This window comes from Phyllopteryx taeniolatus, chromosome 22 (assembly GCF_024500385.1).
Source record: "Phyllopteryx taeniolatus isolate TA_2022b chromosome 22, UOR_Ptae_1.2, whole genome shotgun sequence".
In the NCBI taxonomy this organism is placed as follows: Eukaryota; Metazoa; Chordata; class Actinopteri; order Syngnathiformes; family Syngnathidae; genus Phyllopteryx; species Phyllopteryx taeniolatus.
The window spans coordinates 3,868,916-3,886,093 of record NC_084523.1 but is presented as its reverse complement, the minus strand read 5'-3'; the positions used below and the strand labels follow the sequence as shown (position 1 = coordinate 3,886,093).

General features: G+C 46.0%; 2 protein-coding genes and 1 long non-coding RNA gene across 9 annotated transcripts in view; 1 reads left to right on the top strand and 2 right to left on the bottom strand.

The window, feature by feature from the left end:
- Window positions 1–17,178, top strand: part of cdk17 (cyclin dependent kinase 17) — a 37,954-nt gene that overhangs the window by 529 nt on the left and 20,247 nt on the right. For 4 of the 6 annotated variants that reach the window (XM_061761244.1, XM_061761243.1, XM_061761245.1 and 1 more), the window contains exon 2: window positions 15,946–16,090. In XM_061761244.1, the coding sequence (XP_061617228.1) occupies window positions 15,946–16,090 (145 nt within the window). Of the gene's footprint in view, window positions 1–5,561; window positions 5,858–12,805; window positions 14,086–15,945; window positions 16,091–17,178 lie in introns of those variants that run through there. The other 2 variants (XM_061761246.1, XM_061761247.1) reach the window with 2 other exon arrangements.
- On the bottom strand, window positions 564–4,767 carry phyh (phytanoyl-CoA 2-hydroxylase). Of its 2 annotated transcripts, none has more exons than XM_061761258.1 (9): window positions 4,617–4,767; window positions 3,982–4,031; window positions 3,373–3,483; window positions 3,124–3,292; window positions 2,967–3,048; window positions 2,708–2,889; window positions 1,884–2,033; window positions 1,532–1,666; window positions 564–1,110 (listed from the first exon to the last, which is right to left on the bottom strand). In XM_061761258.1, the coding sequence occupies exons 1-9, from the start codon at window positions 4,680–4,682 to the stop codon at window positions 1,057–1,059; spliced, it is 999 nt and encodes a 332-aa protein (XP_061617242.1). In that variant the 5' UTR covers window positions 4,683–4,767; the 3' UTR covers window positions 564–1,056. The 2 variants fall into 2 exon arrangements, with proteins under 2 accessions (XP_061617242.1, XP_061617243.1); XM_061761259.1 differs by lacking the exon at window positions 4,617–4,767 and adding an exon at window positions 4,463–4,604.
- On the bottom strand, window positions 7,557–10,616 carry LOC133471604 (uncharacterized). The gene is made up of 3 exons (XR_009786282.1): window positions 10,375–10,616; window positions 8,392–8,477; window positions 7,557–8,272 (listed from the first exon to the last, which is right to left on the bottom strand). It is a non-coding gene; the product is annotated as an uncharacterized LOC133471604 (long non-coding RNA).

Sequence of the window (17,178 nt, the reverse complement as noted above, 5' to 3'; positions counted from 1 at the left end):
TAACAAAACTTTAGTTTTCGGGTGACATTTTAGGATGATTGTCAGAGTACTGAAACACTGAACAGTTGGACGTGCATTCAAAATGTAAGGGCAAAGTCATGTTAAGTTCACCTGCAAAGGTTAAAGTGCATTTTAGGTTCATACTAAAATGTCACCCTAAAGCTGAATATATGCTACTTTTTGACAGTAGCGTATAATACAGTGTAACGGTAACGTTACCAAACTGCAAAGTGTTGGAGCAACATTCCTTTGTTGTACTCGTCTACCGTCCGCAATATTTGCACGCGAGTTGACATGAATGAGGAATGACGTGCACGTGGGGCCTATCGGCGACTATTATAGCTAATAACAGATGCTCAACGGAACAGCTCTTCGCTGCTCGGGTATCTCGAATTCCCCTCACAAGCAGCGCGCGTATGTGAATATCTTGTCTCGGACCCTCTCATTATTGTTTCAGGTATGAATGATGTCAAAATTAAACAATGCAGACCTTTTTTGCTGCATTGTTTCCTTGTGTGATACGTTTGCAGAGATGTCAACATTTCATACAAATGATTTCAGCAGCAATTCTATAGTTTATTATTAAAACATTCTAATGAATTATTGTAAAAACATGTATACATTCATCACATGAAAGGTGACCCTCAAGTCCATCTGTAAAGCAGATTAATGACGAGTCTTGATTTCAAGTACTATATTTTTCCACTCGCGCACATTCTCATTTTTTTTCCAGAATCAACACGCCGCAGGCCATCGTTTTAAAAAGCCGTCTGTTCGGATCAAGTGCATAACGGTAATGCTTAACTGTGCTTTTGTGCTGGAAAGGCGACAAAAACGAAGCAAACCACAAACTGTGCTGTGTGTCAGTGCAGATAAATCTGACACTGTACTCTGAAACTATCAAGACATCTAAATGACCCGCAGAACATATTTCACAAGTAAAGTAAGTTCCAAAAATTCAATAAATGATCCTCAATCGTTAGCTCTGCGATTAAAGCGAACACGACCTATTGTTACACAATCACAATTTTCCTCAGTCGTCTTCCGTAGCTCGTCTTAGAGTGCGCGTCTCTCTCCCCGCACCAGGCGGCCTCGGAAAGCCCACGTGTCCTGCGGGGGGGGGGGGGCAAAAGAGTTGTCTTTGAAAAAGTGATGTCATATTTACACAAATTATCCTAGCCGCAAATCAATCCTCTTGCCTACGTGTCTCAGAAAGTAAACAATTTGAATTTAATTCTTTGAAATGAATGTGAGTAATATTTACAGTCCTTTTCCAAAATTAAATACAAACAGATACAAAAATAAAACATTGAATAATAAAATGTTCAAAATGCATTATTATGAGCTTTTTTTCACGACCGCTGCAACTGTTTCTCTGTCACATTGGTTTTACTTTAGAGTCAAGCAACTGTATATTTTCTATGATTTTCTGTTTCGTTTCCCAATCCTTTTGTACGTCGCACGCACCTACGGTAGCCCCCGATTCTGTGCTTCCCTTTGGCCTCCGTGCTATTAACAGAAATGAAATTACCTGGAAGGTGATATCGGTAGCCTCGGGGTGCTTCTTGGATGTGAGCTCCTTGACCTCATTCTCAATGTTTTCCTGCGTGGTTCCCTTCACGTCGATATAGTAGCAGTCGGAACTGGCATAGTGGCAGGAGATAGCCTGAAAAAATGGGAGCATGTACTTTAAGGGCAGGGGTGTCTTACATGTGGCCCGTGGGCCAAAACCGGTCTGCTACGGGTTTCAGTTTGGTCCACAGGTTGAATACGACAGTCAAAAAGAACACGGACTCAAGATTATTATTATTTATTCTTTGTATTTTTACGAAACAGCGAAAGAGCTTTGCACGAGAGCGAACGTATTCCGGGTGGAGCAGTACCTTCCGGAATCCTTGCGTCCGATTCATTCCCGAGCCGTGGATGAGCAACGGGTGGAAGAAGACGGTGTCCCCCTTCTCCATCTCCAGGTGCACCCTGGGGTGTTCCGGGTTGTAGTCGCGCACTCCGTGGTACATCTTGTTCACCCCACCCTGAGTAGACGGTGAATTAGGGAATTCAAAGTTAGGCTTCAAGCTAGCTTTAGGGTTTGGAAATAGGGGTTTTAGCCAGGGTTAGGTTTTGAAATTAGGGTTTCGAGGTCAATGTTGTGGATTAAAGCGCAGTTGTGAGATTGTGTCTTTTGACCGGGAGGACTAAAAGCAGCAGCGGGCCTCTTTGTTCACTCCTCGCTGTCCTACCGTCCTTGTCGCCTATCCTCCTCCCTCCCTCCCTCCCTCCTTTTCAAACCATCCTTGTGTACCTTCCCACCATCCATTCTTACGTTCTACTTTCATCCATCTTTTCATCCTTTCTCCCTCCCCTTTTTCCTTCACATTTCCTTGGGCCCATCTTTCCTTTGATACCATCCTAGTTTCCTTCTTTTCGTCCCTTGCCGCCATCAATACTTCATGCCTTCCATCCTTTCCCCCTCCATTCTTTTGTTCTTTCCCTTTCACATCATCCTAGTTTCCTTCCTCCTTTCAGTCATCCTTCCCGGTATCATTCCTTCCCCCCTCCCTTTCTTTCCTTCCGTCCATCCTTACGGTCCAGTCTTTCCTTGCCTTCCTTTTCATTATTACATCCTCGATTCCTTCCTTGCATCATCCTACTTTACTTACCTTCCATCCTTCCTCCCTGCTTTCTTGCCTCCCCTCTGCGTCCTTACCTCCCACTTTGGGTAGTCGTGCTCCTGGAGCGCGCCCGTGTGCGTTCCCGGCAGGACCACCAGGCAGCCGTTCTGCCTGTTCACCCGCTCCAGCGCCGTCCAGGCGCAGACGATCCGGTCAACCGGCCGGAACGGGAAGTAATGCAGATCCTGATGCATCGGGTGGCGGGACGTTTTCTTTCCTGCAAACGCACACCCACCGTTTGAGCGTTTTTAACACGCCTCCATTGCGGTTGCCGATTCGGGCGCATCCTGACACCTGCGTCGGGAGGCTTGTTGATGAGCATGGTGTGCATCGCCATAATGTTCGGTCCAGTGAAACACTCCACATACTTCAGGATCTGACGAGGCAGAAGGTCAGCTTTTAGTTCCCGGTGACTGTCAGGGGTAAGGTGTTCCAAGAACGGGTTTCGTACCTGCGCTAAGGCGCAGTACCGGAAGAGTTCAGGATCCTCCTGGAAGTCTTGGAGTTTGGTGACGGCTTTCTGATCCGGAACAAAGTCGGACTTCGCGACGGCGACGTCTCTCATCACTATCAGACCGGGAACGATGACTTTCTGTTGACAAATGCGTTCAAACTCCTTTCTGCGGACAATTCGGAAGCGCGAGGGTAACCGATCGTGCGTCAGTTTGATTTCGTACATTCAAGTTACACAATTTGTCACCTGAACAAGTCGACGTCCTCATCGGCCACCAGATTCCTGACAACAAGGAATCCGTTTTGCTCATAGAGGAGCCTCTCTTCTGGCGTCAATAGGTCATTAGGGAGCGTGTATCTGACAACGAGTCGGAAAACGAGTCAATCGGCTGTCATCTTTTTATTCGGTGTAAAAAGTGTCCAAATAATGAGATCCAGTGACAAACCTCAAACGAAACGTTTCTGCCCCGGTCATCATACTAAGCGATGCTTGCCAATTTAACTATTTGTTGCAATTGTGCAAAAATGAGAGCCGTCGCTATTAGTGTCATTTAAGTCAATAATGTAGGCAGAATATAAAATAACATGAACAATCTAATCAAATGTGAACATTATTTTGTATCGGGTCACATTTTTTGTATTAGGTCCAGTGCTCTTTAAAAAGTCCACCAAGCCTACAACAGGTCATCTTTTGTTATTGTTTTCTGAACCTGAACACCATCAGAGGCAAAACAAAAGCACAAGAGGATGTAGGAATTATGTATGAACCTGCGCCAAAGGGGCAATCATAAAGTGATTGTGTAACTGTGTGAAATGGCCGCCGAACTCAACCAAAAGGTTGCGTCATCATCCTTACCTTAGTTGGCGAGTGTAAAGGGTGGAAGTTTGAGCAGACGTCGGTGCTGCCTGGAGGAGCTCAGTCAAGGATGAAAGCAGACAAATAATCTCGATATTGAAATGAGTCACATTTTGAGACATCTGCTTTTCAGACAACTTAGCTTGTCATTCGATTAACTTTATTTTGTGTGTGTGTTTGTTTGTTTTTTGAATCAGTGCACGAATTTTCGGTATTTTTTCCCATCGTGCAACTTTTGCGGGCAAATGATTTCAACGCAACGCACAACAATAAAAAAAAAAAAAAAGAAAGAAAAGTTTGTCCGTTATTTTAGAACATTGCACCAGGTGTTTATATCGAATATATCAGCGTAGATTGAAAACATTTAAACATAAACCCGCACACAAACCGACATTGCAGTCGAGCGTTGAGTAACTAAGTGCATAACTATTACATGCAGTCGTGATTCAATATAACAGTTAAAATATCGCTTTAAAAATACCGTAAATCGTTCAACGGTCACGCAGGCTGCCTGTTGTCTCCGGTGGGGCCCCGGCCTGTGTTGCCAGCCAAACCCGCGGCTCGATGCACCTCTTTCGGCTACATATACAAATGCGGCTCGCCTTGGCAAAGGGCTAACGAATGAAAGAGGATACGACCACCGCGGGCGAGCGATCGAGATGACCGATCGTCAGCCGGAGCCTCTCCGCAGCCCGAGACATTGTCCTGTCGGTTATAAGGCGCTCTTGTCGGACAACATTAAGTTCAAAGAGCAAAATAACAGACCTCGTTTTTTTTTTTTTTTTTTTTTTTTTCACAGTCAAGGAGGGGTGGGTGGGACTGTCGTGTGTGACCTTTCCGATTAAATAATAACAATGTGAAATGTCTCTGCGGCAATATCAATATCATTCTTTCCATCGTAACATTTGTATTTTCACGGAATTGGACCAAAGAGCTACAGCGCTTCCATTTTCTTTCCAGCAGAGGGCGCCCTCTTAACAAAAAAACCGAAGCCGCTCTGTTTTTGCTTACGTAGGATTTTAAAAATGTGTTCGTTATGTGGAATTACACTGCATTCCGTGAGAGATGGTCAGGTGTGTCGGTGGAAATTGTACAGTGACATTTAAGTGTAAATTAGAATTTTTGTTTACTAACAGTAATATATCGCGTCATGGTCAATGACGTACAGGCAGAACAATGTAACAATAATAGCTGATAATGTTCAATTAAAAAGGCCGGATTTCCCACTGAGAAAGTACATTTTGACAGTACACTAATTTTTGTTTGGGTTGCAGAGATTTTTATGTGATGTGAATTTGACTCAATAAAAGAACACAATGATGTTCAATCATATTTAGAAACGGACATCATTTCCAGCAAAAGTAAAAACAACAAACGCATCGGTCTGTATATTTAATATTACTGAATAATTCTTTTTTTGGTGTGTTTGTAATTGCAGTGCGGGGTGAAAGTCGACTTCCACTAACCGGATACTGTCGTGCTTTTATTTTTCTTGACTGAAACAGGAAGTTGCTTTGCCGTCCTGTGTAACTTGACATCAGCCAGCTTGGTAGCACCCCTCCCGTCCCCTCAGCGCGTAGACCGGAGAGCTCCTTCTCTGGACGCTTTAATCAGGATTTGCAGCCTCCCCACCACCCCACACCCCCCCCCCAAAAAAAAGCGTTTTGGAGGGGTTCGCTGCGTCGCCCTTCGCCTCGTCTCTCTGTTTTAGTTTCCGAGGACGCCGGTTCATTTCTTGAGCAGAAAGCTCGGAATCGGAACCGAGCGCTTGTTGTGTTTTTCGCTCGACTTCTGTGGGCGGATACAGCGGAGGAGGGCATCCGGGCCTGGCAGCTCCGGAGGGTCCGCTCGAAACCACGGAATTCACCGTTTATAGGTAAACATTCTGTCAAATAGCAATTCTGGAAACTACCCTTTTGTGTCCGATAATTGGAGCCCGTGACGTTGTAGTAAATTCGGCCGCAAAGACGAGGGCAGTCGAGTGGTTTGAGGTGACTCAAATGTCAACACGAGAGGAAATCGAGATGCCACATTTGAATGTACTGTTTTTGGCATGACAAATGCCTTCCGTTTCGTCCCCCGGAATACATCAGTCGATGTGTGGCGTGCAAATATTTGAGTTTGTTTGCATAACGTGCGTACGTCGAATGGATAACAGTATGCTACCGCTCAGCGGTTACTGCGTTCATAACAAAATGTAGGAATGCCACTTTCGAGTGTGCTACGACTCTCTCCTGCGCAACATTTGACTTGTCGAGTAGACTCTCCCCTTTTACAGCCTCTTTATGAACATATTTGAGTTGTGTTTCGAAAAACAGACTTATTTTCACCGCGAGAGCTTTACACGTGCTTTATTACTGCGCATGCATTTAAAGCATTTTTATGTTTTTATTTTTAAAATTGTGCATACCCACGATGAGTTGCACCTGCTCCCATTTCTACTCCCAAACCGACTGATGCATGTGTCAATAGCGACATTGACCCCGGTTTGCTTCAATTCCCTTCATTTGCGTGCATGTGTCCAAGCCAGTGTGTTTTCTGATCCACATCCAGATGTAGGACGCTGTTGGCTATTGAGGGCAAAGTCATTACCCGGCAATCCCCCTAACCGGTCATTGTTAGGCCATGTAGGACCGCTCGTATTGATCTGCATTTTGTAGCATCCCGACACCGATGGATGACAGTCAAGCGTCTCTCACGGCAATTACGCTTTCGGGTTTGTAAACGTAAAGTGCCACGCGACTCATCCATTGGGTGTTTTGACCCAGTTGGATGCTATATGCACAGATGTTTCAAGGCAGCCTTCTGTCATGTATTTTAAGGGGGGCAATCCACTAAAGTTTCACCTCAGAGTGGGCCTTCTCGTCACGAACGCGCTTAGCTTCTCTGGAGACTAAAAATATTGAACGTAAAGTCCGCAGTAAGTAGCGCTGGTTGACAGTTGAGTGTTTTTTTTTAAATATAACTGTGACGTAAAATGAAAGACTTTCTTTTACTCTCTCTTCACAGCGTATAACCGAAGCAATGTCGTATTCATGGCCCTCACTGGTCATAACCAAATTTAGTGGAATACTACTTTCCATTTTTATAGCCCTCTCAGATCCATACTAAATTTTCAAATCTCATTTATTATTAAATGTTTTGGGGATGTTTTTTTTTAACAGTTCCTCTGAGGTTTTGTTTTTTTAAACGCACGAAGGGCCCGATTAAATGGCAAGAGTGAGCGGTAGGTTCCCGACCCCTGATCCTAACACACTAACAAATTGTACCTTTACATCCATAATGATGCTGAGTTTTGATTGACACTTCTGCATCGGTATTAATTTAACAATTGTAGTTTGTAGAGGCACAAGTGCTGAAAAGTGTTTATTTTGGTCATATTTTGGATACCTTCATTATTATTATTATTCAGTTTAGTTTAAATAATTTATAATATAATATGATGCCTTTTTACAGTCTAAAAAATATTCGCAACACCTCACAGAACGATGCAGTGTAATTCTACACTATCGTTCCAACAATAATCATCAGTCCATCCATTTTCAATACCGCTTATCCCCACTACGGTAGTGGGTGCGATCGGCCTCTAAAACACCGTCGCTATCGGCAACCGCTCCGGCTCGCTGTCTCTGCCTCTTTTTCTTCCTCGTTTACATAAGGTTGAAATGATTCGGTTTTCGTGCGCACTTGTCGAGATTTGGCCCAGTAGTCAGTCGCTTTTGAGTGAGTATCGTCGAAAGGGCGTGCTGCAGTAAATATTGTTTTTACGGCTTCAGCATGAACACACACCGCGCGGGGTGACGCGCTACAAAAACGGTGTCGACTATGCGAGGAATGTGGAGCGGTGTGAGTTTATTCTATCGGTCTACCGCATCAGATGGATGCGACGGAGGCGTCGAACGAGAGAGCGATCGTCGTCCTCCGCGAACGGCGTCGGGCGTCAGAAGGGACGTTCGGACGGTCGCGTCAGCGTTGCCGCCTTCGCTCGTTCGGCACACAATCCAGACTCGAGTCGGATCGTCCGCATGGTCATCGCGCTCTTCCAGATGCGTGTGCGGCGCGGGTTGAATCGGGCGAGGGAGATCGGCTCATAATCTGGGGATTAAACAGTGGCATTTGTCGGAGCAGCATCAGACAGGGATTCAGTGTATAAACGAGGCCGTTGCTCATTCATGATGAAATAACATCAGACGGAACGAAAGCTCCCCTCCATTTGCACATGAAAGCGGGACAGGTGTTGAAGCGCAGACTTCCGTACTCGCAGTTTGACAAATTGGCACAAACGACGTCCCTTGAGGGTAAAATTGAAATCAGGAGTTTAGCATTCAACCACGAATGAGGGCAAGAAAGACGACGCAAGCTTTTCACGCTTACTTAACGTCTAATTTCGCTCTACGTCATCGGCGTTACCTTCGAATCTCAATCAGGCGTGTCTCGTTATCTCTATTTCTTCTCAGCGGCTATCGGGGAGGCCAGCGAAGTTCGCCGCGAAGTCACTGGGAAAAACAAAGAACGTGTAGAAATATACGGTATATATTTCGGTATGTTCTCAGAGATGACTACTTTTTCAACCTGCACCAATGTACAAAGGCACTCGCTATCAATGATAAACCAGCAAAGTAGTTTCAAATGTCATCGTGCACGTCTACGAGTTATTAAGCGCTCGTTCCCGATTAGTCGCTCGGCCGTCGCTCGTTTAATTTACGTGACGTAACGTGTCGTACCTGTGCGATGATGCAGTTTTTTTTGTAAGAATGAACCAATAGTGAGGCTGGGAGCCAAAAAGGGATTACGTAGGAAGATTTAAAGTGGATCTCAAAAGTCTACACACCCCTCGGTCAGATTTTATTGGACAAATTTAACAAACTCCCAAAAATGTGGAAAATGTTTTCTGGTACACATCCCAGTTATGAGAGGGTCTGCCCTCTCGGGCAATCATATTATTTCAGTTATATATTTTTTCCAAAAAATAAAAAAAGAATCGGTGGAGTTGTAGAGGTCAAAGGTCAGATTAATGCTGGAAAGTTTTGAAAAGATTTCTCATTTGTATAAATGTTTTTAATATCACAAAACCTTTCTTTGCTTTTCACTGCGTTAGCACCACCGGTTGGCATTTTGTTCCGTTCTTTATCTGAAAGGCTAAGTCAGGCCCACGCACATTTGCACGTACTCGTGTTCTCTCATCACGCGCCATTGTCGTCGCTGCCGAGTTATCGATAAAAACAAAATGAAAACACCAACCGGGAAGAGAGCTACAGTGCGGTGGCTGTGGCAAGCATCAAAGAACGAAATGGAGTAAAGTCACCCCTTGTGAACGCGGTACGCTTCCAACGCAGCGTGAAATAGAACATTTGTTCCATCGAGTTTCCTCACAACGTGTCGCTGTGGTCGGTGTGAAAAATGCCCTCTGCATATCTAAATGGAGAAAGGGTGCTTTTTTTTTTCCCTCTCTCCCAGCTTTGGGAGAAGAAGATCCACAGTGTAGTTTTTTGAATCACATTTTTATCAAGTCCAGTAGATATGGAGGAAACGCATTGTACTGTAGTCTAACAGCTAATATGAAGGGAGAAATAGCATAACAGGCAGGAAGGTAATGTGCCAGAAAGTCTTTCATCTGGGCTTTTATTATTATTCTTATTATTTATTTATTTATTTTTACATAAAAATTGCAGAACTCACAGAAAGATGATCCAATAAGTACGCAACGATCTGAGCGGAAAACTAGCCCGCTTATTAGGTACGACGTAACAGGCCTTCACGGGAACCTGGTTTGGCCCGAGGACAGGAAAGTGCTCACTGGAGCGAATCGCCCAACACGGCGCCTTAAGGACATACCACCTGTTCCCCAGGCCCTCGGGGGTAAGTGGAGATATTTGGAAGTTTGTCGGGGGGAGTGGCAGTTTACGCCGTGGAATCCCATCAAGTTGCAGAAGGAGGAGACGTGATAACAGAGGGAGGTCGGGCGGTACAAATGGTTGTAAATGTCGCCAGCGCAGTTCAGCAAAATAAACAGATTTGACGTCACGCGACTCCTGGGTTTAAAGCGAATCGGTACAATAGGAGAGGCCCTTCTTCCGAAGCTTCGACCACTATGTCAACGGCAGACCGGAAGCGAGGCTTTTTACTGGACCGCAGCAACGGGCAAAAACAGCACACACTATGTACACGTCACGCGGATGATGTCGGGAGCGTGCGTGAAGACACGGGGCATCAACGGTAACGCGTCGCTCCACATCGTTTGTTCACTGCGACAGTACTGACCAAAACCCACAATGGGGTAAAATGGACTATTTGTAGCTTCTGCGCAGTGGTTTCCTATCGGCAGTATAATGCGACACCGCGGAGGTCGATCGTTCTCCGTTTGTCCCGATTGCACCATTTCACCCGACTTACCGTCAAGCGCGCACGCCTTCACCCGCTCGAGCGTCCGTCGAGATCGCGTCGTGCGGGATTTTCACCTCGTGCGTGTTGGCGGATTCATAACAATGCGGACTCGATGGGCTGATTCGGAGGCTCCTCCTTTGTAATTGAAGATTAGCGCGCACTGCCTCCGGCACGAGCTCAAACGCAGAAAAGCGCACATACTCGAAGCTTTATCGCAGTCAAACCCGAGCGCGTGTGCCGTTTTGTGTCCCCGAAGGCTTTGTGTTTGTCATGCGGGGTGATAATGGCTCACCACGTGCCGCGCTTACATTTGTATGCTACAGGCAGACGTCGCAGGCTTCGAATCTATAAATAACGTGGCCTTCAGTTCGCCCTTCCTCTACTCCATCTTTTATCTTCGTTCCTTCCTTCCACACGATCTGTCTCCTTTTTGTCGCGCTTGTCCTGGGTTTTTGCCTCTTGTTTTTTTTCTTTTGACTGTTTGTGCGGTGAACCTGAGTGGCTCGAAAGGCTAAAAGAATTATCCAGTGTTATTACTGCATGCTACTGCCACAATAAGGAACATGCAGTACAGCGGTGCCATGACTCTGAGTGCCCCAAATGTTTTGATTGATTGATTAATGTTTTTATTTTATTTAATTTCTTTTTTTTTTTTCGGGACACGTGAACTTCATTCACGCTGGCTCTCGAGCGCAGTGAAAATAAAATGGAGAAATTGCGATCCCGTAATGCCCTGGCATGTGGGCAAGGGGAGCCACAGTCGCCAGTGCGCTTTCAGCCATTTATTGACCGGGACAATCGGTCAAAGACACGAACGCGGAGGGAAAACATTTGCAAATCGTCGCTGTAGGCCACAACTCACGCCCAGACGCTCACACCGAACTAACCGGCCAACCTGACTCCGGCTCCCGATGTCTCCCACCAGGCCACGCCCCTAAAATGCACGCATCCAGCACACGGATAGTACAGTCCGTTCAGTAGTGACACCTTATTTTAATGTGCTTTTTTTTCTTTTATTAAATGCACAAAATGTCGTGCCAGTCTCAAACAGATTTCTGGCATTTCATTGAATTTGAATAGGGTGAGTTAGAAGCTTGGTCACGAAACGAATTAAACTGGTAATTCAACGTACCACTGTACTCTACTGTTAAATTCGCAGTTGTACAACCATCTTAAACAACGGTGTTACCTCGTTTGCAAACATATGATCCGATTTGGTCGGCGCACCCGATGCGGCGGCTGCTTAGGGCTCCGGTGGGGTTGCCAATCAAAACACATGCCTCCAAATAAGCATAATAGATCCCTTTTTTCCCCCCCACTTAATTGTCATTATTAATCTTTCTGTTAATATTGACATTACTGCCTTTTGTGCTCTCGCCGCTCACAAGAACACAGCCAAGTCCCTGAGGGTCAGTCATGCTGAAGCTCCTCTTTTTTTCATTTTTTTTGGGGGGGGGGGGGCTTCTCTCGGGCAAACAAAAGGTTCTTTGAGCCGAGAGCACCCACCGCACCGGGCAGCAGTACTGATGCCGTTTGTGCGCGTCCTCACGGCTGCACAAACACATGCTTGTGACTGTACCGTCGGCACTGACAACCTTTGAAACACTTCTGCCGATTCATCGTGGAAATGGTCCATTATTTTGAAAGCGTGGGCGTTGACTGAGAAGGAGGTTAAATTGCACAGAAATGAATCAAAGGTGCTTGTACAGGTGTGTGAGTAAATGATACCGGAGGGATCCATCGTGTTGATTTTAGGGAGGTGACACCCTTTGGACTTTCAAGTCTTTCTAGGGTATTTGTTTGTATAGATTACTTAACGATTCATTGTCAAGTGGCGATAAAGGGGAAACTCCCTGGTGTCTGTACGCGCTCCCCTCTGATCTTTCTATCTAAATATGACTGTAGTCGGTGGGCCCGAGGTACTACGAGGCCTCCCCTCCCTGCCTGGCCTAAAGACAAGACGTCTCCATGTGCGGTGAAGTCCAAAAGTCAGCACCTGTCTTAGGTCGCATTTCACCTAGCGGCTTTTCCAGCTCACTGTAGCATTTATCTCAAGTAAATTGCATATCTGTAATGGCCGACTTTGTTTTTCCTCAAGGTACATTGGTTTGTCCTCGCCTTCTGTTATTTAGTTGTTGTTGTTTTGAATTGTGCAAACTAATTCATAAATGCTGGCAGTCGGTGGAAGTTTCAAGTTCCATTCGGTCACGAATGTCAGTTTAGGTTTACTTTAGCCGACTCATCCCAGAGCGCCTTTCTTCAAGGCCTGGCCATCTCCGTCCACCGGCGTCGCAGTGCGGCCTTCAGTCGCTGGGTTTCTTTCTTCTTTCGGTTCCGTCCCGTTTCTCTGAGCGTTTCCGTTTAACCGGGTCTGCTCAATTGCCAACGCATCAGTTCTTTCTTTGAGCTCCGCGTTACGCTGGCACACGTTTGGTGTTACACAACACAATCGCTGGCCATTTGAGGGACCTGACTTGATATGCTTAAAATAGTTGCGATATCCCACTTCCGCGGTAATTTCCATCTCGGCGGCGTTTCGTTCGGAGACCGTAGTAGTAGTCCCGAAGTGTCTGCTCTCCCGTCCTACGGTAGGAAGTGCGTTTCCAAGTCCTAGATGGACAGAGTAGCGTCGCTTTGGAAACGGAGCACTTTGAAGAGCAAAGGTTTCCGAAACAAGGTCTTCACCCGTCGACACGTGAATTTGTCGTCACAAAGGGACAAAGACAAAAAAGAAAGTTGCGTTTGGCGCTTGTCTGTTTTCCAATGAACTTACCTGTGGAAATGTAAACTGCGGCCAATGTTCCGTCTCACTCGGGAGCATCTTCTTTTTGACTGACACTAATCATCTATAAAGTGCGGCGGCAGAGAAGGCTAAAGTCATCATTTAAGCCATTTCCTGCTTTCTCAATCGCTCTTGCTCGCTGAAATGAAAGATTTTTATTGACGTCTTTATTTTTCATTCGCGGCAGTATCGGAGACGGCGCCGTCTCTCGCTACCCGGAAGTACGTTTGACGTCACGGGGAAATACTCTCCGGAAATTCAGTTTATCGGGCGAGTATTTCTGGCCGTTGATTGACACTAATTTGGCACTTTGGGATTTTGAATTGTGGGTTCCTTTCACACTAAATGACACGGTAACAGGGAGCACTTTGCACACTGCCGTTGCCTGTTATTTCCTCGCAAGCTTTGGAAAGCCAATAGGCGGGAGAAGCTACCCAAAGTCAAACTTTGAGTTGGTTCCGTTTGAATCTCTCAACAACCAAAATATTACCTCTCGGTAAGAGGAATGTGTTTTTACGCCACTGCAAATGACAGTCGCCGGACATAAACGAGCGCACTCCCTTGTCTGCCGGCTCGCTATTTCACCAAATAGTACTGTACGTGCCCACAGTCACTCGGGCGTTTTCACGGCCTTCGAGCAAACACAGAGACGCCATTATGTCTCCTCTCTTTCTGCTCTCGCCTCTCTTCGACCAAGTCTTTTTTCACACTCTCCAAGTAACTTTCAAGACACATTCATCTCTTTTCTGATATCCTTAGAAGTGGTGTCGGAGAAAGAGGGAAACAGAAAGAAGGAAGGAAGCGGAGGTTTCAGGACAGAGGTGTGTGTAAATTATTCGCCCAGTAATTAGGCCTCCGGGTCTTGGCGGCTTCCCCTGCGAAGTGTTCTCCTACGACGACTACCCACGGTGCCCTTGGGATGCTTCCAGGAGTGGGCGGTGAGATTGATGGGGAAGGTTTTTTAATTTTTTAAATGTATAGAATAGTTTTTTTTTTTTGTTGAGAATGTGGGTCCATATTTCTGGATTTGCTGCTGATGAAAGCGAGGCAGTCGCCGGGGGGGGGGGGGGGGGGGGGGGGGGGTTGCGGTATTCCCTCTTTGTAGCAGTTGCCAGATTTTCATTGTACATTCCCTCACATGCACTCCCATCACAGGCAATCAGATGCTTTGCGCACACACACACACACACACACACACACAGACGTCATAAGCCTTTGTTTTGCGGCAGAGCTAAAACCCAGCTCTGTTATGCTCCTCTGTACGGGGCACAAAGAGTGCTTATCTGTCTGCTTGTGCTTGTGTGTGTGTGTAACTGAAAGCATTTACAATTTTATTTTTACACACATAATTTCCATCCTCATTACATTGTTTTCCCTTCAATACAGTTTCTATAGCTGTGTAGTGTGCACTTGTGACTGTGTGTGTGTGTGTGTTTATGTGTGCGCGGGAGTCATCAGATCTGCACGATGACAGAGCCATCAAGGGGTTGGCACGACACACTTCCTCTTCAAAAGTAGGCCGATCACGCAAGCGTACCGCATGGAGCGAACGTTCTCAATCGAGCGGCATTATTTTTTAAATGAAGCAGAAAGGACTTGGGTACATGCTTATTGAAATATTGATAGGGCCTAGTTTTGGGGGTTTTGATGCAAATCTATCCCGGTCAGTGTTTGTTCATTTGTTGGACTAGGAAGATATTTTCCTCCCGCTACCTTAATGCATTACCTAAAAAAAATAAGACATCCTGTTAAACCACGTTAATGTTGAATTTTTCGCCAAGGCATAGTAAATTGGGTGGGATAGGCAAGATAGGATATATATCTTAATTTCAACTGCACTGTATCCTAACAGTCCAAAAGTTACACATTGTATAAAATGTTTTCCCTGAATCTAAGAGATTGTAACATCTGCTGTGAAGCAAAAAAAAAAAAAAAAAAAAAAACCCCAACATGCGGTTACGGTTGCTATGGAGCTATGGATATTTTCACAATCTCCGTCGATGAAAACTTGACGAACACAAAGAATAGATTCCGCTTCCCTGGCCTGACGGGCTTTTAAATTGGACCGAGTGCAGCAGACCGCGGGGAGCGCGGGGTATACTGTCGGTCACCAAGCATGCACTCGGCGCACAAAACCAGGCGCGATCGAGGCTTTCGTAGGGTCTGCCGAGGTGCGAACGTCGTACATAATCGGCCGGACGGAGGACTGCGCGAACCCCACGGCGATTCATCACTCGCGCCGTGCACCGACGCGGATGTCAAAGCGCTAAAAGGGATGTGTCATGAGGGGGAGGTGTCAGCGGAAAGGGGAAGGGGAAAGAAGTGACAGCGAGGGTCGGCCGGGACGGGTGGGACATTTGTGCGTCTGTTTCCTCCCTTCCGTCCACCCCCTTACCTCGCGCGCACACTCGACGGGGCGTTGACACAGCAGCACAATGAGCAGGCAGCAGCCGGAGGGCGATTGAGCAAGGTGTTTCCTGCAACCGCCGCTGCGTCAACACTCGTCTGGATCAACAGCATGACCAAGTTCTTAGAGTCTCCTACTCTAATTAGTCTAATTCCCCCCTCGCAAACTAGCCCCATTCCAGTGTGCGATGTTCATGTTTTCTTTTTTGGTTCGTTCACGGTTTACGCACGGGCCGCTCACCCATTTGCAGAGGCGATTAATATGGGATTAAAAGGCGCCTTACTTCATTCGTGAGGCTGGTCCGGGCAGAGGAGGGATCGTGTGGAATCCCACCCGCTGCTCTCCAACATCTTGGGTGTGACACGGGGGATGAAGTTTGTTTGTCTCGCAGGCCGCGCACCGCCCCGCCATGGAGAAGATGAAGAGGATTAAGAAGCGTCTGTCGTTAACGCTCCGCTCAAGTCAGACCATCGACGAGTCGCTTTCCGAGCTGGCCGAGCAGATGACCATTGAGGACGGCGGCACCAAGGACAACGGTTGGTATCTGTCAGCGGTGGGAACTGTGTACTCGGGTAGATGTTTCAGCTCTCTGTGTTTAATTAGTTACATTTTTTGCTTTTACGTCCCAAATTTAGAAAACCGATATCCGCGCGTTCTCGTCCTTACTCTGTCGAAATAGGCTCATTGTTTCTTTCAACCTTTGAGGATGACAACGCGATGTAAAAAAAGAGATAAATAAACCAAAGGTAAAGTCAACCCAGGTTGAGCTTTTGATTGACTGAGATCTTGAGGTCTTAGAGGGCTGGGAAAAAAAAGGACAGCAGCGACATGAAGTACCACGACGGTATACGACATTCCCGCTTCCGCCGCTTTATTTAAAGCACCGATCGATATGGGCTGGAAGAATATGACAAACTCGTCGTCTTGTGTCAGCCCGCCGGCTTTTGGCGCTGTAAAATTGTCAGTTGAATGATGCAAAAAACACATCCAGGTAAAGTGTGTTTTGCTTTGTTATCATGAGCTAATGTAGCATTTTCTAACTACTTCCCAGGTCACAGTGTTGGCAAAGGTTTGGGAACACATTGTTTGAATTCCATACACCGTCTCGCTCGCTGCCAAATGAAAAAAAAAAAACATGCGACAAGTAATGATGTTTTTAATTTCTTCTTGGTACAAAACCAATGAAATTTCATAAAAGGGAAATCATGTCATTGGAACCAAATATTCATCCCCTTGAGAATAACTGTCTTGAAAATTTAAACAAATTTTCAGTACTTTGACCTGTCTTTATGACCATAAATATACCAATATTTTTTTGGGTCTGTGGCAAATCTGTTCAACGTTGATGAAATCTCTCAGTACGCATCCATCTGTAGATGTCTTCTGACCGTAGAGGTAAAAGCGCTTTCAGCGACTCGCTCGCGATCACGGGTCTTGAAATTATTGAACACTGAGCTTCATGCAGTTTGAAGGAAACATTTGTGTGCGTCGCTGGCGACCGGGGTGAAGAGGTCTTTATGGATGTTATGTAACAGGAGTAAGAGCATGGCCAAAGCCTGCCAAACACACACACACACACACACACACACATTTGCATCAACACACTCAGGTCTGTAAGTGAGAA